We start from the raw sequence: 23,717 nt of genomic DNA on the forward strand, positions 1-23,717 counted from the left end.
CCAGTTCTTCTCGCTGATGAGGCCCAAGCGGCCCAGCAGGACAATGCCTTAATGCTCCTACCCATTCCCAACCCACTAACCCTCCCATGGTCCAACCAGCCCTGCCTTTCCCTCATCTCCTGGAGAGCCTGAAAGATGGAGCCAGGCCCAGGATGAGGTCAGAGACCTCCTGGTCCCCCCCTAGATCTCTGGAAGGGCCGGGGAGATGGCACCTCAGTCCCAGCAAGCCCTACCTGCCGGGTGCTGCTCAGGGGGGCACGGCCCCGGGGTCTGGGGGCTCCCAGCTGTAGCATGTTCCACGGGGGCCTGTGAGCTAGGTCCCCCCACCTAACCCTAGATGACGAAACTGCTCATCCAGGCATTTTCTCTGGCCAGGCCTATCCACAGACCCTCCCTGCCTGCTGGGGAGACCACTCTCTTGTCTAAGTCCCGGTCCTCCTGCAGAGGTTCAGCTCGTGCCCACTGGCGGGCCAGGCTGGCCGGCAGGGAGGAGGCGGCCACCTGTTGCCATGGCTCTGAGCCCACCTATCAGCACCTGCATCACAGCCTCACCAGGCCAAGGTGTCCGGTTGCATGGAGGGAGCGGGTGGCATGGCTCAGTGGGGTGGGCGGTGATAGCGGTGGCGGCTGGAAACCTGGAAACTGGAGCCACCTGACCTGGCCACCTCCCCTGACCCGCCTTCCTGTCAGGGAGCCCCATTCTCCTCTTCCTCAGGTGGAGCAAGAGACCTGAGAGGGGCTCGGGCCAGCGGCCTGGACATCTTGAGCCGTCTCCAGCCGTGGCCTTGGGACCAGGGCCCCTGGATCTCGGCCGACCGGCAGCCCAACTCCTGCATCGCAGCCCCTGCCCGGAGACCTGTCTGAGGGAAGAGACACAGGCTCTGCCGTGACCTGGGAAACCCCAGGCTGCGTATGCCCTGTCTGCTCTCTCTCCTTCCCCGCCCTGTTCCCCACGTGGGCCGGAAGCTGCTCAGGGTGGTTCCAAGCTAAGACTGAAGACCGGTAGCCACGCTCAGGGCCACCAAGTCACCTGGGTCCACATGCAGATGGAGACCCCCCGTGGCCCCAGGGCCTGGCATGCTGTGGCCCCAGGGGAAACGTGCTGAATAAATATCCTCCCTCCTCTACCTCCCTGATCTAAATTCCTGTGCTTCTGGGGCAGTCCGCACTTCCACCTCCTGGCGCTGAGAATGAGAAGCCAGGCTTTCTGGGATGGACCACGGAGCTGGCATCACTGTGCTGACCCGAAGAGAGCCCCCGGAAAGGACAAGCAGATAACCCAGCCAATCGGACTGAGCTGAGCCAGGGCTGGGAGATGAGCCGTGGGCTTCCAGAGGCTGAGGAAGGGCAGGAATGACAGGCTGGGACCCTGAGGGCTGCCTGGGAAGTGGGGTCACGGTGACCTTCCTAAGTCACATCCACTCCCTGAGCCCGGCTGCCTGATGTGGCTAATGATAGCAGGGCCCTGCCCTCCCCCCAGTTCCGTGAGAGAACTGAATGGGCCACACATGGAGACGCCAGTACACACACACCACACACATGCCGCACACGTGCCGCATCAAGCGCGAGATGGTGCGGTGACCTTGGGGAGAGGAGTTTTTAAACCTGCTGGCAGGAGAGGTCCTGAAGTTACCTTGGAACACCCCCCCCCCAGGGGTCAAAAGGTCTGATAACATAAATCTCCTCCCCTGCACCTTCACGCGTGGCTCCTCAGGCCCAGACACCATTCCTCCTCCTGCAGGAAGCTCCCTTTCTCCTTTTTCCTTTCCGGAGCACTGACAGGTCCTCACAGTGGGCCCTCCTTCCTTTGGCCACAGGTCAGCACTGCCTCCCGCTGGCCTGGACCATCGACACAGCCTCCCGTAAGGACACTCTGGCAGGGGACCCGATCCAAAAGGCCGAATGTCACAAGCCGCTTAAAACCTCCAGGGATGGCTCCAGACAGCTTCAGAACAAGGTCCAGCTGCCTTAGAATGGCACAAAAGCTTCAACCTGGACTTCCCACTGCTTAGGGGGCCCCATGTTTATGTCATCACACATCCTCTCTGATGCCCAACACATCAGGACTAGTAGGGCCCTCCACACATGCCTGTGTCCTCTGCTTGAAATACCAGGCCTCCTCCTCCTCCTCCTCCTTCGACCAGACAAACCCCTTCTCATGCCTTAAGACCCGGCTTAATTGCCACGCCAGAGGTCCCTTTCCCAGTACACACCACACACCACACCAGACGACCTCCCACGGCCTCTGTTGCATCTGTGATTGTCTTGAAGCCATTTACTTATCCCTCACAGGCTAGACTAGAAGCAACTCCGTCAGGGACATGTACTGTTCATGCCCCAAGACCTGAGGACTCAGGGAACATTCGTAAAAATTTCTTTCTTTCTTCTTCTTTCTTTTTTTTCTCTCTCTCTCTTTTTCTTTTTTTTTTTTCTTTTGGAACCAGGCCCCTGTTCTACGCCAGGAAATCAGCTGTGAACAAGAGATGTGGCCCCTGCCCTGGTGAAAACTCAGGACAGAAACAGACAATAAACAAGCAAACAGGTATATAATTTGATGCCAGGTAGCAGCTGGGGAATGAAGTTCCAGGGGCAAGGCTGCACCCGGCTACCGCAAAAGGAGGTGGAGCAGATCCTGACTCCAGGCCTGGCTTCCTGAAGCCTCTAAGCATTTACCCAGTCACAGCACCTTTGCCACTTGCTCGTTCAGATTCCTGAGGTCGGGGAGATGGGGCCAGGAGAGAGGAAAAGGGTATGAAGAAGAAACAGGAAGGACACCGGCCTGGAGCAGGCTCAGGTCTGAAAGCGGCCAGGATGAATCCGGTAAACACTGTCAAAGGTGATTGTGAGCCTCCCCTCCGCTCCAAAACCTTTCATGGCTTCCCAGTGCCCCTGACCAAAGCCCAAACTGCTCCTCCTGGCCTTTGAGGCCCTCCTTCCCAAGTCCCTTTTCTATGTTTTCACCATTTAATTCCCCAAATATGGCCACCAGCCTTTGTCCACACTGTCCCTCCTCCCCCAGTCCACCTCCACCTGACAAAGTCCTACAGTCACAGGAGGACACCTCCCTCGGGAAGCCCCCTCCCATCAGCAGGGATGTGCTGTCTTCCTCCACATGCTGCTTCTAGCAGCCTTACCCCTGTTCAGTGCGTGCTTCCCCAGGAAAGGCAACTGTGCACATTTCTTCTCTCATCCTGAGAGAAGACCGGGACAGACCTGGTTACAAATTCTGGCTTGGCCAGGGCACAGCTGTGTCACCTGGGGCCTGTAACTTCACCTCTCTACACCTCAGTGTCCTCATCTGTTAGATGGGGAGTTACCATCAACCTTCAGGGTTCCAGTGTGGTAATGTGAAAGCACCCAGTTCAGGGCCTGGCAGGCACCCAGTCAACAATGAAACCACCCCCCACTAGCCTGCCGGGGGGGGGGCCCCGCCAAGACACTGACTCAGCTCCTCCCCCCACATCCCTCTCTACTCCTCCCTGACAGGGAAGGGGAGGCTGCTGACAACAGGAAGGGCCAGCAGAGAGGTGGCAGGATGTGCAGAGCCTGAGGAAGTCCAGGCAGTGAGCAGGTCATCACACTCACAGGGGCAGGGCCCCTGCATACACCACCCTGCTCAACTCTCCCCACCCTCCTCATCAGGCTGTCAGAGCCTCCCTAAGGCACTTGCCAGAAGCCAAAAGCAGTCCTGCCCCTCTCTTCCAGAACATCACAGTCAAGGGGCCAGAGTGACGTGGAAAAGGGCTACTCCTTCCCTTACACTCAGGGTAACCTCTGGCAACTCACCAACGCCCCTCCCCAAGCCTCAGTTTATCCGACTGTAAAATGGGAGTAATGGTGAACTCAGCTATGAGGTGCAATATGATAAATAAGGCACATGTATTGAGAGAGCTTGGGTAGGGCTCATCCCCAAGAGAAAGACAAATCCCTGTCATCGTGTTCCCCACCCCCAGTAGCGGGCCTGCCCCACCCAAGGTCCCAGCGCCACTGCGAAGTGGCAAGCCCAGGAGAACATGGTATCCTGCTGCTTCAGAAGTCCCAGGATGGGCTCTGGTCAGGATGGGACGAGGCGGCCCCTTCTCACCCACCCAACCTCCGGCCAGCGCCCACACAGGCGTACAGCCTTCCCAGGCCCACATCAGCGCGACCCATCCGAACCAGGGAGCGCCTCTCTCCAGGCCCCGGCGAGACCCAGATCCAGGCCAGGCCCACCTCCGCTCCTCCCGTGGCCCAGAACCCTGAGAGACCCTACGGATCTGGCAGCTTAAGGGAATCAGATCAGGTTTTCACTAAGGGGGGAGCTGGAAGAGAGAAGGCAAAAGGCCACCCGGAATCTGTCCGTGATTGGTCCCGCAAAAGCGAGGGGGTGGTGCCTGGGACCGAGAGTTCCCATCTTCTCGGGGGTTGCCCGGGCTTCCGGCCCGGAAAGGTGAGGCGGAGGCCGGGGGAAGGTGAGGCAGGACGGCCGGTCCGTGCCGCCGGGGTCGCCCTGTCTTCCGGCCGAGACCTCCTCTCGCCTCCGAGAAGTGAGGAGGGGGCTGCCCAGGAGGGGAGCGGCTCGGCTCGGCTCTGGCTCTGGCCGTTGCTCTCATCCGGACCTGGGGCGCAGAGGGGCTGCCCCCCGGGGAGGCACTCACCGTCATGGCGGCACCCCGGGGCGGCGAGAGCAGGAGGCAGGAAGGTGGAAAGGGCTCTCGGGCCGGGCTCAGCGGCGCGGGAATCCCGCCGCCGCCGCCGCCCCTCTCGGCCACCCGCCGCCGCTCGTCCGGCCCTTCCCTTCCCCGGCGCTGCCCCGGCCCCTTCCATCCGCCCATAAAACTTTTTTTTTTTTTTTCAAACTTCCTGGGAGGACCCGGGCGGGCCAATGGGCGGCGGGGAAGCCGGGACAAACAGCGGCGGGGGCCGCGGGTGGGCCAATAGGAGCGCGGGAGGGGCCCGGGGGCGGGGGCTGCCGCAACGGGACGGGTGAGCTGGGGCAGTCCGGGCGGGCGGATGGGGGCGGAGGGAAGTGAGGGCGGGCCGAGCTCTGACGGCGGGCAAACTGGGAGGAAGGAAGGGCCTAGCGTGCAGGTGACTCCGTCGGGCCACGGCTAGGGAGTGCGGGGTAGGGGCAGCCGGGTGTGGCACCCTCGTCGTCCAGCAACGGCTCCCGACCCACGCCAGCCGCCGGACGGAGCGATGGGTCCATTAGGCCTCGGCGCTTCGGTTTGATGGTGACATGGGCAAAGCACCCATTACTACCAATTCAGCGGGTCCCACACGCCAAGCCCCGCTCGTTACCCATGTAATGGACTTTCATCCTTACCACAAACCCGACAGGTGATGTCCTTGTCCCCATTTTACTAATGAGAAAACGGAGGCTCAGAGAGGTGAGCCAACTTGCTCAGGGTCACACAGTAAGAAGAGACGGGATTCCTAGCAAGTAATCTAAGCACAAAGTGAGTTCTGGAATTGGTAGGGCCTTCCCTAAACGTGCCTTCCTCACCGGGGGTCTTTCTCGCCTTAAGAACCTCATTTTGGGTTCTTGGGTGTGGGCTATACCCGTTTCTCACTTTCCCAGAACACTTGGTGGTTTGTAAGAGTACTTTTGCCCTGCAGAAGCTCCTCTAAGCCCGCAGCTGAAGAGGTACTGTGGTGGAATTTTTTGCTAAATGCATGAGGTGGCTTATGGGGCATTGTGATTTAAACCCTGTGTTACCTTAAGCAAGGTCCTTAACCTCTCTGTGCCTCAACTTCACCCTCTGTAAAATGGGATAATGCTGTTATCTCACAGGCTACTGTAAGGATTAAGTGTTAATTTAAGTAAAGCACCTAGAACAACCCCTTTATCCCTAGTTAGCTCTCCTTAGGTAGGGGCGCAGGGGAGCTTGGAATAATTACCACTTCGATGATTCTGCCGTCTCAGTGTGGGGTTTGAAAATTATTGCTGTCATGATTATAATCACTATCCCCATTTCACAGATAAACAGAGGCCCAGGGAGCTGAAGTTTTCCCAGCATTTCCCGTTGGAATTCTCTCCTCCACCCTGAGGAATGAGACCAAGGGTAAGTCTTCCTAGACACTGGCCTTCTGGCATCCCTGTGCTGAGTGTTCCCACCCTACCCTGTACCTCACTCAGGCATTTGGTCCTTGGGAGAGTGCGTGGACAAACAGAACACCTCAGCTACCACCAATGCCCTACCGCAGTGGCGTGGACACCTGGCAGTACCAGCCTCCTCGCTGGTTTCCTGGCCTCTGGGACTCCCTTCTAGTACCCTCAACACAGTGATGAGAACACTCCCCTGCTCAAAGTTCTTCACCGCTTCTCCACTGCTGATAGCCACATCCTTGTGCCCGCAGTCATGTCCATTATCATCTGGCCCCTGCCTGCTGTCCTCTATCATTAGACACACACATTTCACGTGCTAGGGCTACACAATGCTGGGAAGTCCCAGAATAAGCCAGGTCCTCTGTACCTCCCTAACTGCACATGTTGTTCTGCGCCATGCCTGGAACACTTCCCTTCCTGTCCTCTTATGCCCCAACACACACACACTCACTCTCTCCCTTCCCTCCCTCCACATGTTTGTTTGCCTGGAAAATTCCTCCTTACCCTTCAAGTCTCAGTCCAAAGGAAGCCAGAGTGCCCCCAGCACAGACTTAGAATCTCCTTTCCCAGGGCTGCCTGTGTGAACTCGCTGCCCAGAGCTCCCTGCATCTGTACACTCCCCAACTCAAGTGATGACCACACAGTGTTCTAATCAGTATATGTAAGTGTCCTCACAAACTGTGAGCTCCTTGTGGGCAGGAACAGAGTGGTTTTTGTCTATATCATGGTAAGCCGAGGGTGTCAGCCCACATTAGGTCCTTAGTAAACATTGGTCGAGTGAATGAATGCACAAATGAAGGAATGACTGCCTTATTGCAACTTGCCCTGGTAAGACAGAGATGGCACAGCTTCAGGGACCCAGGAGTGACTTATTAAACAGAGCCACCAAACCTTGGGGTTATCCAGTCTCAAAGCGTTACTCTATTGAAGATAACAATGTGAGGCTCAGAGAAAGGAGACAATGGCCCAAAGTCACACAAGTTAGGAGCAGAGACAGAACTCAAGCCCAGGCTTCCTAGCTCTTGACCTTGGACTAATTTCACTGTCCAGCCCAGGAGATGTGTGAAGCTGCTTTAAGTAACTGTCTGGGTGGCTCCACTAGCAGTTCCATCTCTCAGCTCCTGATTTTCCTCATTCCCAGGTGAGAGAATAGCTGCAAATTCATTGAGCCTCAGTTGCCACATCTGTCCAATGGAGAAAATCTGCAGAGACTCTCAGGGCTGCAAGGAGGACTCAGGGAGATACGGATGCACAGAAGTGGGGGGGTGGGCTCTGAAGTCGGCCAGAGCAGGGTTCAAATCTTAGCTCTCCCCCATTGTGTGACCTGGAACAAGTGAGTTTCATTCCCTCATCTATGAAATGGACAATATGAACCGTACCTAGTATGCCTAGTGGTGAGGATTCAATGCAATCAGATGTGCCATGCACTGAACACAGAGCTGAGCACATAGTAGGTGCACAATAAATGCTGGCTATCATCACCATCATCATCATCCCAGAGTCCATTTCCCCATTTCTCTCCCCCTTCTCTCCAGCCAAAAACTTACCTGCCCCCTCCTGCCGGAACTGCTGTGTGTTAGTGACCTTTAGTTAGGTTGATAAGGTAATTCCCGCCCATGGCTTGAAGATACCACTCTGCCCAGATAACCACGTTTGCCTGGTTACCCTTGTGCCTTAACCCCCAAAGAGCAGCAGCGAGGAAATTAAGAAGTGGATGGAGAAGCTAGTGTTTGGACGCCCCCCCACCCTGTACCCCACCCCATCACACCTCTGTGCATCCTGATTTCCCTGAGCCTTCCCTGCAGCCCTGATCATCTCCATAGATTTTTTTTCCCCCTTAGACAGATGTGGCAACTGAGGCTTGGTGAGTTTGGCTGCTGCCATTCTCTCATCTAGGAATGAGGAAAATCAGCAAGAGGCCAGTTCCTCTAAACCAGGGGTCCCCAACCCCCAGGCTGTGGACTGGTACCGGTCCTTGGCCTGTTAGGAACTGGGCTGCACAGCAAGAGGTGAGTGGCGGGCGAGCGAGCGGAGCTTCATCTGGCACTCCCCATCGTTCCCCATCGCCTGCATTACCGCCTGAACCATTCCCCCACACCGCCTGTCCATGGAAAAATTGTCTTCCACAAAACCGATCCCTGGTGTCAAAAAGGTTGGCGAACGCTGCTCTAAACCATAGCTGTGCGACCTCGGGCAAGTCTACCTCACCTCTCTGAGTGCTGGTCCCTTCATCTGTAGAATGGGTATACGGGCTCTCAGCCTAGAGCTAGACCCCAAGCCGATGAGAGTATGAGAGTCAGCCTGTCACTGAGAGAAGAGACCCCATGAGCCAGGCTGTGGCTCCTGGAGATGGCCAGGCCTCTTCCCTCCCACCGTGAAGGGAGCAGGAGAGCACAAGTCACAGCTGCCTCCCCTCCCCGCCCTTGAGAAAACCGCGAACCAGAGGCCTGAGTGTTTACAGCCCTCTCTGGGCAGGGAATGGGTTACGTAATGCCAGATGTTTGTGCAACTGGCTCCGACCCAGGTCTGAGACACACTTTGCAATCCCAGAGCCCCTCGCAGGCCCTCCCTCCCTCTCCCCCTTGCCCCCAGCCTGGCTCCCCTTGGCCTATTTGCTGATTGGGAGCTTTCAGCTGGGTGGATTATTCCATCACCCCTCACCCTGAAAGCTGAGAACAGCCCCAGCCTGGTCCTGCAGGTGGGACGTCCCCCTTGCTGCAGAGACCACGGAAGCTCTGGGCTCTGCTTCCAGCTCTCCTTCCTCACGTGGGGCCTCCACATCTCTCCCTCTCAGCCCCTACTGGCTCTTTTTTGATTGACACCAGCCTCCTCCCTCCCCTCCCCCACTCTCCCCACCCTCACCCCACCCCCACCCCCACCCCACTGGAGCCAGCCTACCCTTTGCCACCTGAGGACCCCCAGAGACAGCAGGAACGGATTGAACAGCGTGGGACGGTCCCCGGGCATCCGCCATGAGGTCACCAGTCGGCCCTTGAGTGGGCTCCCAGCCTTGCCCTCCGCTGGCCTCTTGTCTGCCTGTCAAACAGGGTCCAGTGTTGGCCCCCATGTCCCTATGGTGGGATGGGAGAGTCCCTGACGACAGCCTCCCCTGCCCATGCTGCCATGCCCACCTCAAAGGCCCAGGGTTGCCATCTTTCTCCTCTCCCAGAACTGCCAAGGTGGACTGCCACGTGTTCACACCACGTGGTGTTGGTTGACAGGGCTCCTGGGGCTCAGCGCCCTTGGGGATGTGCACTTCTCCACCCTCAGGTCAGACCCCAGGTGGCCGGCGGGAGGGGAGTGCGGACCACAGATGTGTATTCAGCCCGCATAAGGTTTTCAGATTATTTTGCATTAGGTTCCAGTGTTAAATAATCAAGTGGTTTAACACATAACTACATATTTCCAGCTCCTCTTGAAATATCTAAAGATGGAGAAACTCGGGGCTCCTCTTCTCCAAGGCAACAACCCTCTGGAGCCAAGGGGTCACTCAAGGGCCCCCTAATCCTGAGTCCCCCGTCTGCCTACTCTCCTCACCTTTGTGAAAGGAATGAGTCACAGACTTCTACAGCCACACACCCGGCAGATTCCCCAGTGCCCCCTCTTTGGAGTCATCCTTGTTGGGGAAACTGAGGCCCCAGTGAAGCAGAGGCATTTGCCCAAAGTCACAGAGCAAGTTACTGGCAGAGGCAGGGCAGAGCCCAGGTGTCCCAACTCTTCAGAATCCAGAGATTCTCTGGACGTGGGACATGAAGCATCAAAGCACAGATCCAGGGGGCTTTGGGGGGAAGGACTGCCCCCACCCTGCACCACATCGCCATCACAGCCCTGACCACTAGACCGTGGGCTCCATGCTGGCGCTTCATTTCGCCTCTGGCCCACACCCAGGCATACAGAAGGTGCTCACGAAGGGTATGTGAATGAATGAATGAGGCAGTTATCAATTCTGTCCAGTCCAGGCTTCCTGGGGGTGGATTGAGAGGTTTTCTGGGTGGCTGGGGCAGGCCCATTTCATGGAGACTAGAGGGGGACCCCTGTAGTGCTATTTCCTCCTTGTTCACAAAACTCTGGCCCCAGGAAGTATGAAGAAATAACCCAGAAAGAGGAAGAGCAAAGTTCGCGGAGTCCCTGTGAGAGCTGGAAGTGCTTTTAGTGACCAGTCCCCGTCCCCTCCCATTTCACAGATGGGAAGACTGGCCCACCAAGCAGTTAGAATGCTGCTTCTACTATGCAAGGCCACACAGGCAATCAGGGCAGAGCCAGGAAGCAGTGTTGGGGGTAGCAGAGAGAGCGCTGGGTAGGGGGTCCTGAGCCCTGGGTCCTAATATGAGCCCAACCACCGACCGGCTATGTGATCTGAGATGACTGCCTACCCCTCCTTTCCTCATCTGCACAGTCAGGGGTTGGGCAGAATCCCCCCAGCTCTGACTAGCGGCAGGGCCAGACTTGGGGGCTCCAGACTGCCAGACAGACCGCCCCCTGCCGCCCCCCCCCCCCCCCCCCCGGTCACACCCGGCTTCTCAGGAGGCGGCATGGGGAACAGCAGAACAACAGCAGGATTAGAAAAGCACAGCCTCAAACAGCCTGGTGTTCTTCTCCTCGCCTCCCGCTGCCCCAGGCCCTCAGCTCTGACCTCACCTCTCTGGAGGCTGCGGGTGATGAGAACAGTCTGTTTGGCAGGTCTGTGGGGAGGGGCGGGGCAGAGCATGTGCTCCAGCTGCAGCCAGGCCTCAGAGCAGCCTCGGCGGGTCCCACCCCTTGCACACGTCTCTCCCGCCCCAGGACCCTGGAGCTCCTCCAGGCCCAGCTGACTTCTGTACCTCCTCGGCCCTCTTCAGTGCTTCTCTGGCTCCAGCTCCTGGAAGCTCTACCCTTTCTCCCAGCCTGGCCAACCCTCCAGAATCAGGAGGACCTTGCCTTCAGAGACCATCAGGGCCAAACTGCCATTTGCCCAGGGAAGGGCAGCGACCTTCTCAGGGCATCCTAGCAAGTTGAAAGCAGAGCCCTAGGCTTCTGACCCTAGGATTGTCCACCCACCCAGATGAGGTGAACCTGCTGCCAGCTCATCTAGAGCCCCTCTTCTCGATGTCCCCATGGCAGAGCCAGCCTTGGTCTGGATGACCCCAGAGCTGATCTGAGGACCTCAGCCCACCTCCAACCTGATTTCCCTTCCCTTCCCCTCCCTCTGTGCCCACACCCATGACCCAGCTACCGAGTCTGCCTGCTTCTGGTCAGTCAGTGAGTCTTGGCCTCTGCTTCCTTCTGACTCCTCAGCCTCCTTTGATTGGAACTGGAGGTAAGAAAGAACACAGCTTAGGTCAGATTATTCCCCAGGTTCCAACTTCTTATGCATCCATTCATCATCCATCCATCTAACATCCATCTAGAATCCAACGTCAATAGACCCATGTATCCATCCAACCATCCAGAATCCATCCTATGTCATCCACCCACTCATCTAGCCAACATCCATTATCCCAATACATCCATCCTCAATTTATTCATCATCTATTCATCCATCCCATATCCACGGGACTTCCCTGGTGGTGCGGTGGTTAAGAATCCGCCTGCCAATGCAGGGCACATGGGTTCGATCCCTGGTCCGGGAAGATCCCACATGCCATGGAGCAACTAAGCCCGTGAGCCACAACTACTGAGCTCGCGCGCCTACAGGCCGTGCTCCGCAACAAGAGAAGCCACCGCAATGAGAAGCCCGTGCACCCCCACGAAGAGTAGCCCCCACTCACCGCAACTAGTGAAAGCCCGCGCACAGCAACGAAGACCCAACGCAGCCAAAAATAAATTAATTTAAAAAAAAACTGTGTCCACGTATCCTTCCTCAATCCATCCAACATCCATTCGTCCATCTACCCATCCGTCCAACATTCATTCACCATCCATCATCCACATTCCACAACATTTACCCATCCATGCAACATCTATCTATCCAGCATCCATCATCTGTTCCGTTCATCACCCGTCTATCCATTCATCCATCCACCCATCTGTCATCCATCCAACATCTGTTTCTCATTTGTCCAACATATATCATCTATCCATCACCCGTTCACACATCTGCCATCCATCATTCATCCATCAACTACCCACGGACCTACCCACCCTCCGTCTGTTTCTTGCAAGCCCTCAAGCATCCATGTATTCACTGGTCAACCAGCCACTGAGCTCATCTCCTCCTTTGTGTGAGACCCTGGGCCAGGGGCCAGAGGTACAGAGATAAAGTAGGTGCAGCTCCTGCCTGCATGGAGCTCATGTTTTTTAAGGGAAAATGACAACTGAGTGTGACCAGATGAAGAGTATCAGAACTACCAAGCCCAGAAGGGAAACATCACCAATCCAGGGGTGGCGTGAGTATTCAGGGAAGGCGTCTCAGAACAGGGCAGCTGATCTAAGACTCAAACAATGAACAGATGTTTGGTGAGTGAAGAGGGAAGGGAAGAGCTTCCTAGGCCAGAAACAGCAGGCACAAGGGCAGGGAGATGTGCTCACAGAGCTCTGCAGCCAGCTCAGCACAGCTAGAGGGCAAATCTGGGGTGGAAGGAAGGCCAGGAGGCCTTGAATGCTATGCCAAAGATCTCTTAGAGGTGACCAGCTGGAGCCCCGGCAGGACCTGGTGAATGCCTCTGCTGTGTCATCTGTGAAATGGCCTGAAGCACCTGGTGTTCCTGCCCCTCCCCAGTCACCATCTCCTAACCTCCCAGGGACCCCTGAGCCTCACCATGGAGTAACTCTAGCTAGAGAATCTCTCTTTCCTCCCTCTTTTGACCAGACCAGGCTGCAGCATCCCAGCGTCCACTGGGACGCAGCATCTTCTCCTTGAGCTGCCTGTGGTGGTCCACCTGCCTGCCCAACAAGCCTGATAGCAGCCTCTCATGTGGGGCCCCAAGTCCCCTCTTGGTCCCGAGGGCAGGACCAAGCTGGCTCATCCCTGCATCTCTGGTGTCTGTGCATTGAGTTGATCAGGGGAGAAATCGAGAGCAGCCTCAGGGAAATGCAGAGAAGGGGGCTCCCTAGTCCTTCCATGGGCTCAGAGGCTCCACAAAATAGTGGTTAAAAGCTTGGGCTTTTCCAAGACATGGAAACAACCTAAATGTCCATCAACAGATGAATGGATAAAAAAGATGTGGTGTATATACACGATGTGGTGTACACACACACACACACACACTGGAATACTACTCAGCCACAAAAAAGAATGAAATAATGCCATTTGCAGCAACATGGATGGACCTAGAGATTATCATACAAAATGAAGTAAGAAAGAAAGACAAATACCATATGATGTCACTTATATGTGGAATCTAAAATATGACACAAATGAACATACCTACATAACAGAAACAGACTTACGGACATGACTTGTGGTTGCCAAGGGGAAAGGGAGGTGGGGAGGGAAGGATTGGGAGTTTGGGAATAGCAGATGCAAACTAGTATATATAGGATGCATAAGCAACAAGATCCTACTGTATAGCACAGGGAAATATATTCAATATCCTATGATAAACCATAATGGAAAAGAATATGAAAAAGTATATATATGTATAGCTGAGTCACTTTGCTGTACAGCAGAAATTAACACAACATTGTAAATCAACTATACTTCAATAAAATTTTAAAAAGTAAAAACTCGGGCTTTTGGGCTTCCCTGGTGGCGCAGTGGTTGAGAATCTGCCTGCCAATGCAGGGAACACGGGTTCGAGCCCTGGTCTGGGAAGATCCCACATGCCGCGGAGCAACTAGGCCCGTGAGCCACAACTACTGAGCCTGCGCGTCTGGAGCCTGTGCTCCGCAACAAGAGAGGCCGCGATAGTGAGAGGCCCGCACACCGTGATGAAGAGTGGCCACCGCTCGCCGCAACTAGAGAAAGCCCTCGCACAGAAACGAAGATCCAACACAGCCAAAAATAATAAATTAATTAATTAAAAACAAAAAAAACAAAAAAAACTCGGGCTTTGGAGTCAATACTTTGATCTCATTTCTCTCGACTTATACATGTGTGACCCCCAGCAAATGCTGAATGAGTCTGGGCCTCGTATCTAGCTGAGGCACATGTGGCAAAGCATGCGAAGCCCCAAGGCCAGGGCCCGGCACACCATAAGCCCTCCCCTGTCATCCGTTGGGGAGGCAGTACTGGGCTGCACATTGTGGAGATGAGGAGGGTTTGGATGAATGCGCAGAAGCCGCCGCATCACCCCAGTGGTGCCTGTCAGGGAAGTAGTTGGTTCCGTTTTACAGAGGAAGACCAGGACCAAGAGAGTCTGGGTGTCCAAAACCACCTGCTGCATTCCTGGTGAGCTGAGGCCAGGTTGCAGGGTTCTGGCCTCCAGGGCCTTTCCCACCGACCATCTTCAGATAAATGCTCTGGGCGGCACCAGAGCACCACTGACTCTGTGACCCTGCCCCTGGACCAAAGAGACAGGAAGGGATTTGGTGAGCACCTACTATGTGCCAGGCACTGGGCCTACTTTACATATAGGCCCCCATTTAAGCAGCTGTCTCAGCAGCCAGCTCAGCCCAGTGAGCATTTATGCAACCCCTTCTCTGTGCCTGAGAGGAGCTGTATGGGCCAGAGAAAGGTAAGTGAAGCTGTCAAGCTTCACTCCTGGACTTTAAGGAACTTGGAATACAACAGTGGGGAGGGGACATGACCACGTTGGCTGCAGTCCCAGACAGGGCCAGGTAGAAGCCACCAGAGGCAACACAAACCAAGTATTGTAGGGCCAGGAGGGGAGAAGGCCCTGGCCAGTGCATCTTGCTTGAGGCCTCAGGGTGATCTGCACAGAGCAGACCTGGGGTCCACCCCTACCGTGGCCCTGACTAGCTGTGTGATCTTGGGTGAGTGGCTTAACCTCTCTGTGTCTCAGTTTCCTTGTCTGTAAATAAATAGTGCCTTTTTCATCAGACTGCTGTGGAGATTAAATGAGGAAAATACCATAAAACATTCAGACCAAGGCTTAGCACACAGTAAATGCTCAAAAAAAGTGCTCTCATTATCACTGTGCAGTTTGTGCTAGGGAAAGCTTTTGGTCGGGAGGGAGGATTGTGTGCAGGAGCTGAGGGGAGGCCTTTCGGGACACTTGTGTGGGGTGGGACTGACTTTCAGGCTGCCCCTCGGAAGTGAGACTTACTTACCTCCCATTGTAGCGAGCTGGGGCCCTCTGCAGGGCTCCTGCCCCTCAGCTGGCCTGTCTCCTCCAGACCAGCCATAGTTGAGGTCTCTGCTCCACTTGTCACTTTGGTCTTTGGCCACTGGGTGGAGATGCCGGCAGGGCTGGGCGGCTGGGCGGAGCTCTGGGGCCACTGCCCAGGGCTGTATCCGTTGACTAGGGTAGCTCCTGCCCCTCCTTCAGACTGGGTGTGTCGCTCTGGCTCCAGCTCCAGCGTACCCGTCGTGCCTGGGGAAATTGTGCCCGGGCCACCCCAGTGTCCGGCCGAGTGCCAGCGGGGCAGCTGGGCCTGCAGGAGCTCCAGGAGGCCTTCCCAGTCCAGCCTCGGAAGAGCGGAGGCGAGCGTCGGCTCCTCCGAGTGGGTCCAGGCCCCCTCTCTGGGTGCCCCGAGCAGGCCCACCAGGTCCCTCCAGTCAGGCTCGGCTTGCCTCTCAGGGCCATGCAGGTGTGGACAGGCTCCCTCAGCCCCCCAGCCAATGGCAGGGGGTGTCTCAGGCCTCCGGGGTTTCGAGAACTCTCCTGGGCCTGCCCTGGAGTTCTCTGGGGGCCTCATAGGCTGGTGAGGACTGGACAGCTCCTGCAGGCTGCCCCAGCCCCGCTGAGCTGGCCTGTCAGGGGGCTCCCATGGCCCACCCCTGGGGGGTTCCTCCCAGGCCTCTGACTGCCCCCTGTGGCAGGGGGGGCCACCCAGCAGCTTCCAGCTCTCCTCAGACTCCCTGGGAGGGCCCCTCCATGTTTTCTCTGGGGCTCTGGCAGCCCCCCGGCTGGGCCCCCCAAGTCCTAGCCAGCCCCCTGGGCCTGGGCCCTCCTCCTGCCTGCCCCAGCCTCTCTCCAGGTGTCTGTGTGGGTCCCCGGATCCTAGCGGCTCCTCCTGACTCCGCCACCCTCCCAGAGGCTGTCTTGGGCCCGCCCGGCCACTTTCCAGAGGTCTCTCTGTCCGCTGCTCCCTCTCAGGAGTCCTGGCTGACGTCCTCGGGGGCGGCGAGGACCCCTGGAGCCGCCGTTCCCCCTCAGGCCGCCTCTCGGGGCTCCTGGGATGAGGGGGCTCTGCTCGGCTCCGCCGGGCCGGTTCTGCCTGCTTCGCGAGGGGCTTGGTTACCTGAGGATGAGGTGAGGGGGCGGGTGAGGCTCCAGGACCTTGACTGGGTGGTGTCTGTCTAGGAGGACAGCAAACTGGGGTCTTAGCCAGGCTTCAGGGAGTTGCAAGCTCTGTCCTCACAGCAGGCTGGATTAAAGCAGGTCAAAAAGTACCTAGGGTCTCTGGCTTCCCTCCCTGGGGGTGTCAGCCCTTCCCTCTCACCCACCTTCTTCAGTTCCAGAAAAAGATCTGCAAACAGCTGCTCACTTTCTGGACTTCCCCCTCCCCCCCAAGATATTGATTCCAACCTGGGCTATCAGGTGCCGGAATTTCCACCACCAATACTCCATTCATTGGGTTGGGCCCTGCCATCTAAGAGTTTCTTTAAAAATACCAATCCCCACCCTGGAAGAGACAGCCCTTAGAGCTGGTCTGACTGTATGGGGAGGTTTTCCCTGAAAACTTCTCAAGATGGCAGGTGCCTAATGAAGGACGGGGACAGCATGGAAGTGCCATCTTCAAGATGGACTGATTGGGGTCTGTCTCAATTTTGCTGGCTCTTTGGGAGAGGGAGGACCTGGACGCCCATGATTGGGACTCTGACCCTTTCGTAAAGAACCTCCCTTCCCAGGATCCCCGCCCAGCACCTGGGGGAGGGGAGAAGCTGTGGCTCACCCCTTGGGGGTGCAGGGGCCCCAGGCAGGCTGGCAGTGCTCACCTCCCTGCTGAGGGCAGGGCTGGACTGTCTTCGGAGAGGTTGGCTCTGAACTTGGCTGGGCCGCTGCGACCGCCCCTCATCCCGGGTCTGGAAGGCCCCCGGTGCCTCGGACTTCCTATGAGCAAACGCACCGCCCCGCTGAGGGCCCTTGGGACTGTCCCACTCCTGGCACCCCAGCTCCTCTACTCCCACCCCCAGTGGAAGAGATGTAGCAGATCCAGGGACCCACCACAAGCTCGTTGAAGGGCCTTAAGTGAGGGAGGATCCTTTCAGGGCCTCAGTTTCCCCTTCTGCAAAATGGGGATAGTCGACACTGCCCTATTCTACCTGCCTCATGGGGCTGTTGTGAAGATGAAATGAGAAAAGGGGTGGGCAAAGGTCGGGGAGCTCAGCCTTGGCCTTGACTGCCTGGCCGCCACACCACTGGCAGCCCACAGTTCACCCTCAGACAAAGGCTAGACTGGTTCTTGTGGGAATTAAGATTTATTGAGCACCTACTGTGTCCCAGGCAGTGTGCATGCATGATCATAATGGCAAACATTTATGGAGCACTTCCTGTGTCCCAGGCACTTGTACTATCTCATTTCAACTCCTGCAATCCATGAGGTGGAGACAGGAGATGCAGAATGTCATATGCCCCCATATTCCATTCTTTCTGCCCATCTTCTGTCCATATGGTAAATTTTGGACTTCCCAGCCCAACCTGTTTTTCCCCTCAGTACTAGCTGCAGCCATCTAGCTGTTGGTTAAAGAGCTCTTAGCAAGATCAGAAGGAAGAAACATCCTATTTTCCCCACAACTCCAGAAAGGCCAACATAAAACCGTCCATGCAAATGTCATTTCTAAGACACCCAGACTTCAGGCATTGTTGCCACGTCTGAGGAAGACAACCTCTAAGCTGTAGAAAGTCCCTAGTTCCAGCTAGTTGTCTTGCTTAATAATTGTTAGCCATGGCTATTAATATTTAACGTGACATCTCTGTTGAAATGTAGGAACATCAAACAGAATCTGGGTATATCTCTCCCCTCCCCTGCGTAAGGGGGTCAAAACAAAAGACCTAACCACTCCACTGGATATTTAGGATATTTATTGCAAGAGGGTTTGAGAGTCAGACTTCATCTAAATTGACAAATGGAGCTGTGTCTCTGGTGGCTGAACCAAACCAGAAGCCTGGGAAAGAAGACCAGGTGCTGACCTTGACCCAGCCAGTGAAACAGGAAGAAGAATCTCTACTCAGGTCTGAGCCAGGACCCATACCCTGCAGTCTGTCTCCAGCTTGGGGACTAGGCTGAAACTCTACAGAGGCTTTAGAAAGTGAAACAATTAAGGGCTTGGGCTTTGTTCTTGTCTTATGGCTTTTGCCAATGTTATTGGAATCAGATCCATAAACTAATTTGATTTTTTAGCCATTCTTAGCATTGGACTCACAGGAAACCAAAGTTCCCTGCTCTGGAGTAAGTGTTTCTAAGTTTGACGGCTGCCTGATCAGGTTCAATTTTTAATCCAATTTGAAGCGAGAGAGTTTCCCGGCTCTGTGAGATCTGATGCCTTAGAGTGAATTTCCGTCAGAACCGGGGTGTAGGAGCCTCTGCGAAGCAAAAACCCCAACGTTGACTAGGTGGGGCGGATAATGGCAGAAAGTACTCTGTGCAGGGTGGCGAGGCAAACATGCGTTCTCTTCCGAATGAATGCATTTTCCATATAAAGTCCAGCTTGTTCAATGAGCATTCCTTCTGAGAAGGTTCCCCCCATGTGGAATGGAGAGAGGGGGGAGAAGGACTCAAGAAAATTCTGAGACTTCGACAGAGACCCAGCCTCCTGATGCTGAAGCAACAGTATTTCCTCAGGCCACCTGTTCCTGGGGGTTGGTGTGGCTGCACCGAGGATGACAAAGAAGCTTGGATGGGCTCTTCCACCTCCAGAGGGTATTAAAGGACAACAGCCGTCAAGTCAGGCAAATTCCATGAAGGCTCTGTTTTGAATTCAAGATACTAGGAAATGCTTATATGATTCTAAGACAAGAAATTCCAAAGGCATCAAGAGGGCAGGAATGAAGATATCAAGCCAAAATTCCTAATGCTTTAATGTGATAGCCCTTTAAGAAAAAATTTCCAGCCTCAGTTAGAACAATGCTTGAACAGAGTAGATGCTCAATAAATACATGTTGAATGAATGAATGGGAGAAAATAAGAGTACAGCTCTATAGCCACCCACTCATAAATTTCAGTCTGTCCCTTAGAGATATTTAAATAGGTTTTAAAATTTTATCTTCAGAGGACGAATGGTTTTCTACTTGGAAAAAATGCCATACAAGAGGGAAAATTTTAATTACTCAGTAGAGTCGTAAAACCTTGGTTAAAAGTAAATAATCTACTTCACCAAAATATATATGCTAAATATGCAATTTTTATATACCAATCATACCTCAATAAAGCTTTAAAAAAAGGTAAATCTACTTCGAAGAGAGCAAAATAAAATGAATAGAAGTATCTGTGTAAAAACAATTAAATGATTAATAAAAGTATAAATATTCCAGACTTCTACTATAAATGCCTTATCTCTCTAAAAGTTAATCACGGTAAGAAAAAAAAAAGAAGGAAAGAAAATTTAACTTTGGTTCAAAGACCCTGCTGAGTTATCAGGTAAAGTCAAAGGTATGCAAATTGACATCAGACCAAAAATAGTCATCATAAAAGGCTAAAGACAAAGGGGGTTTTCAGGGTAGTGAGACTATTCTGTGTGACACTCTGATGGTAGACACACATCATTATACATTTGTCTGAACTCAGAATGTACATCACCAAGAGTGAACCCTAATGTGAACTATGGACTTTGGGTGATAATGTGTCAGTGTAAGTTTATGGATTGTAACAAGTGGACCACTCTGGCGGGGGATGTTGATAGTGGGGTAGCTGTGCACGCGTAGGAACAGGGCATATATGGGAAATCTCTGTACTTTCCGCTCAATTTTGTTGTGAACCAAAAACTGCTCTAAAAAAAGAATGTATTTTTTTTTTAAGAGGCCAAAGAAAGAATTACACTAATGCTGGAGACCACAAAGGTTGTCGCCTGGGTTTTAAATGGATAAAACTGACTGGAAAAGGAAATTTGAAGAATAAGAGATAAGGTTTCTCATGCAGATTCAAATCTAAGAGAAAATGTTGTCTAAGGGACAGCAAAGAGAGGAATTGTGGATGCAAAATATTACCCACTCCTTAGGGTGATGGAAATGTTCTAAAATTAGGTTGTGGTGACAGTTGTACACCTCAGCCTCGGTAAATATGCTATAATTTATTGAATTCTACACTGAAAGTTTTGAGACTTTCAGACCTATGTTTTTTGTTCTCTTGAACTTCACGAATGGAATTTCAGCCCTGATCCTTAAAGACTCTGAGGCTGGAACTGCTGGAGAAAGAAATCTCAGCCGGATCTGGAGGAAACATTTCTCCTCCCCAAGACTGGGGAAAAGCAGACGTTCTGCTGGGTTGTAAACACCCGCAAGAATGGAGCCACTGACCAAGGAGACTCGTGGGATTCCTGGACTTCAGGTGCTGTCACTGTGTCCCAGAAAAGGAACATTTAACCTCTAAAAAAAGTCTGTCATCCTGTGGGTTCTCTTATTTAAAATATGTGGCTCTGGCCATACGTTTTAAATTGACATCTCTGTTTTCTGAAATGCATGGGACCTGTGAGTTTTCTTCTTTAAGGCAGAAAAAAATCTGGGACACTTTCTTCTCCCTCACATAAGGTGTAATAAATAAATAAATAAATAAACCTGTGACTCTGGATCAAACAAAGGGTTTGAGAATTTAACCTCATTTAAATTAATGTGCTAATGTTCTAATTTTACAGATGAGGAAACTGAGGCTCAGGTAGGTTTAATCACTTTACCACATCACACCAGTTGGCGAATGGCATTGACCCAGGATTTGAACCCAGCCTGCCTGACCCTGGTCTTCGCTCTTACCCACTAGGCTATGCACAATATCACTTAATTGTCAAAAACAACTCCTAAGGTGTGGAAACAGAGAGGTGAAGTGATTTGCCTAAGGTCACACAGCCAGTAAGCGGCAGGGCAGGGGTCTAAACCCTTTCCTGGTTTGGAACCTAAGCCTGTGAACCTTCCACCTGTCCTGCCGCCGAGCCTCCGCCCCAGCCCACCTGGCTGCCCCAGCCCTGGGCTCACCTGCGCTCTTGCCCGAAGAGGCGCTCCACCTCTGCGCGGCCAGGGCTGCGAGTGCGGCCCCCGTTGCTGCACTGGGGCCCTGGCTCCCTCTGCGCCAGCCTCCTGGGTGGGGGCAGGTCGGCCAGCACGGTGTATTCCTCCCTCTCCAAGTTGTGCCTGGTCTCACCCAGGGGTGCCGAGCCCCGGGAGCCCCCCAAGCTGCCTGGCGGAGGTGAGGGTGCCAGGAGCGCTAGGTCACTGGGCGGGTGGCGGGGTGGGGAGGAGGCTCGAGGGGCATCCCGGTGCCCTATGCACACTTGAGGGGGCAGCACTGGGGAGCCACGCAGAGAGTCGGTGGAGGGGGCCAGGCTCTCCATACTAGTCCCAGTGGGGTCCTGGAAGAAGAGGGAGGGCTCGGGGGCCTGGCGGGGTGGGGACGAGAAGGAGGGTGCATCGCGGTGCCCAATGCATACAGGGCTGGGCATGTGGAGGCGCTCGTGCAGAGAGTCTGTGGAGGGGACAAGGCTCTCGGTGCTGGCCCTGGGGAGATCCTGGAACAAGAGGGAGGGCTCTGGGGCTTGGCGTGGCGGGGAGGAGGCCCGGGGTGCATCGCGGTACCCGATACACACAGTTGGGGGGAACTGAGGAGGCTTATGCTGGGGGGACTGGTCCTCAGCATCTGACGTGTCTGGGAGGAAGGGAAAGGGGTCAAACTGGGTGTGGCGGGGGGGTGAGGAAGCCCGAGGGGCATCCCGGTGTCCAATGCATACGGCTGGGGGCATATAGGGGGGGTCATGGTGGGGCGATTCACTCTCAGATGCGTGGGGGTCTGGGAAAAAGGGAAAGGGGTCATGTTGCAAATAGCGAGGAGGCGAGGAGGCTCGAGGGGCATCCCGGTGCCCAATGCACACAGCGCAGGGAGGCTGGCAGGGCTCCGGAAAGGTCTGGAGTGCACCGCGGGTAGCAGGGTGCAGAGGCGAGGAGGTCCGGGAGGCACTGTGGTGGCCTGCGTAATGGGAGGAGGAAGTGGCCCGGGATGGTGAGTTGTGCTGGGTGGGGCTGGAGGAGGACTTGGGTGAGTCACGCTGAGCTGGTCTGATGGGAGATGAGGTCTGAGGCCTGTCGCTTTGGGTTGGCCGGAGGGCAATGGATGCCCAGGGAACCTCACTTTGCTTGGAGCGAGATGGGGAAGAGGTTCGGGGGCCATCACTCTGGGTTGGTCGGAGGGGAAAGGAGGCCCATGGAATGTCTTTGTTAGTACGATGGGGAGAGGAATTCCTGGGATTGTTCCGCTGAGAGGAACGATGGGGAGAGGAAGGTCCGGGATTGTCCCGTTGGGCACAAGAGGTTTTGGGGTTGTCCCTTTGGGTAGAAGAGGTTCTGGGAGTGTTCTGTTGAATACAAGAAGGTCTGGGGTTGTCCCACTGGGGAGTACCAGTAGGAACAGGAGCTTGAGGGCTGTCCTGTTGGGTAGAAGAGGCTCTGGAGTTGTCTTGTTGGGTGGCTCTGGGGGGAAAGTAAACTTGAGGATTATTTCGTTGGGTGGACGAGGTTCTGGGGTTGTCCCGTTGGGCGACTCTTGAGGGAGAGGATGCTCTGGGGGTGTTCCGCTGTGTGGAAGAGGTCTTGGGGGTGTCCTGTTGGGTGGACAAGGTTCTGGGGGTGTCCCGTTGGGCGACTCTTGAGGGAGAGGATGCTCTGGGGGTGTTCCACTGTGTGGAAGAGGTCTTGGGGGTGTCCTGTTGGTTGGACGAGGTTCTGGGGGTGTCCCGTTGGGCGACTCTTGAGGGAGAGGATGCTCTGGGGGTGTTCCGCTGTGTGGAAGAGGTCTTGGGGGTGTCCTGTTGGGTGGACGAGGTTCTGGGGTTGTCCCGTTGGGCGACTCTTGAGGGAGAGGATGCTCTGGGGGTGTTCCACTGTGTGGAAGAGGTCCTGGGGGTGTCCTGCTGGGTGGACGAGGGTCTGGGGGTGTCCCGTTGGGCAATTCGGGGGGGAGAGGAGGCTCGGGAGGTATCGAGTTGTGTGGAAGCAGTCTGGGCAACGTCCCTTTGGGCAGAGCGATGGAGAGAGGAAGCCTGGGGGGTGGCACTTCGAGGACCGCTCTGTGGTGTCGCGGGAGAGGCCAGGGTCAGCGCCGACCGGTGCTGCTCCAAGGAAAAGTACCCGCTTTCTCCCCGGAGCTTCGCCCAGTGCTGTCCGGCGCTTCGGTTCCCACCACCAGAGCCTAGAGAGAGAAGAGGCAGGTTCAAGGTAAGGGCAGAGGTCTAGGCAGCTCCCACAGCCTACCTTTCTTTGTCCCCTGGGACAGATGATTGGAGCAGACCCCACACTGTCTCCTTAGAGGACCCACTGTCCCTACCAAACAACTCCATCCCTCTGAGCAACAGATTGGAGGAGGGCTTAGATGTCGCTCTCAAGCTGAGGTCAGGAATTTGAAATTGAAAACCAGGATGACTCAGTCAAAGTGGTGTGGGCTCTAGAGC

General features: G+C 55.0%; 1 protein-coding gene and 1 long non-coding RNA gene across 4 annotated transcripts in view; one reads left to right on the forward strand and one right to left on the reverse strand.

Annotated features, from left to right (window-relative positions):
• The window catches only part of TRIOBP (TRIO and F-actin binding protein), a 56,666-nt gene that overhangs the window by 19,484 nt on the left and 13,465 nt on the right, over positions 1-23,717 (reverse strand). For 2 of the 3 annotated variants that reach the window (XM_061206538.1, XM_061206539.1), the window contains exon 1: positions 4,638-4,814. In XM_061206538.1, the coding sequence (XP_061062521.1) occupies positions 4,638-4,814 (177 nt within the window). Of the gene's footprint in view, positions 1-4,637; positions 4,815-8,986; positions 9,125-11,300; positions 11,379-15,238; positions 16,373-17,069; positions 17,185-21,255; positions 23,459-23,717 lie in introns of those variants that run through there. The other variant, XM_061206537.1, reaches the window with a different exon arrangement.
• On the forward strand, positions 5,233-10,954 carry LOC133101572 (uncharacterized). The gene is made up of 3 exons (XR_009702659.1): positions 5,233-5,319; positions 5,962-6,044; positions 10,871-10,954. It is a non-coding gene; the product is annotated as an uncharacterized LOC133101572 (long non-coding RNA).

The sequence above is a fragment of the Eubalaena glacialis genome, chromosome 11, assembly GCF_028564815.1.
Source record: "Eubalaena glacialis isolate mEubGla1 chromosome 11, mEubGla1.1.hap2.+ XY, whole genome shotgun sequence".
Taxonomy (NCBI): Eukaryota; Metazoa; Chordata; class Mammalia; order Artiodactyla; family Balaenidae; genus Eubalaena; species Eubalaena glacialis.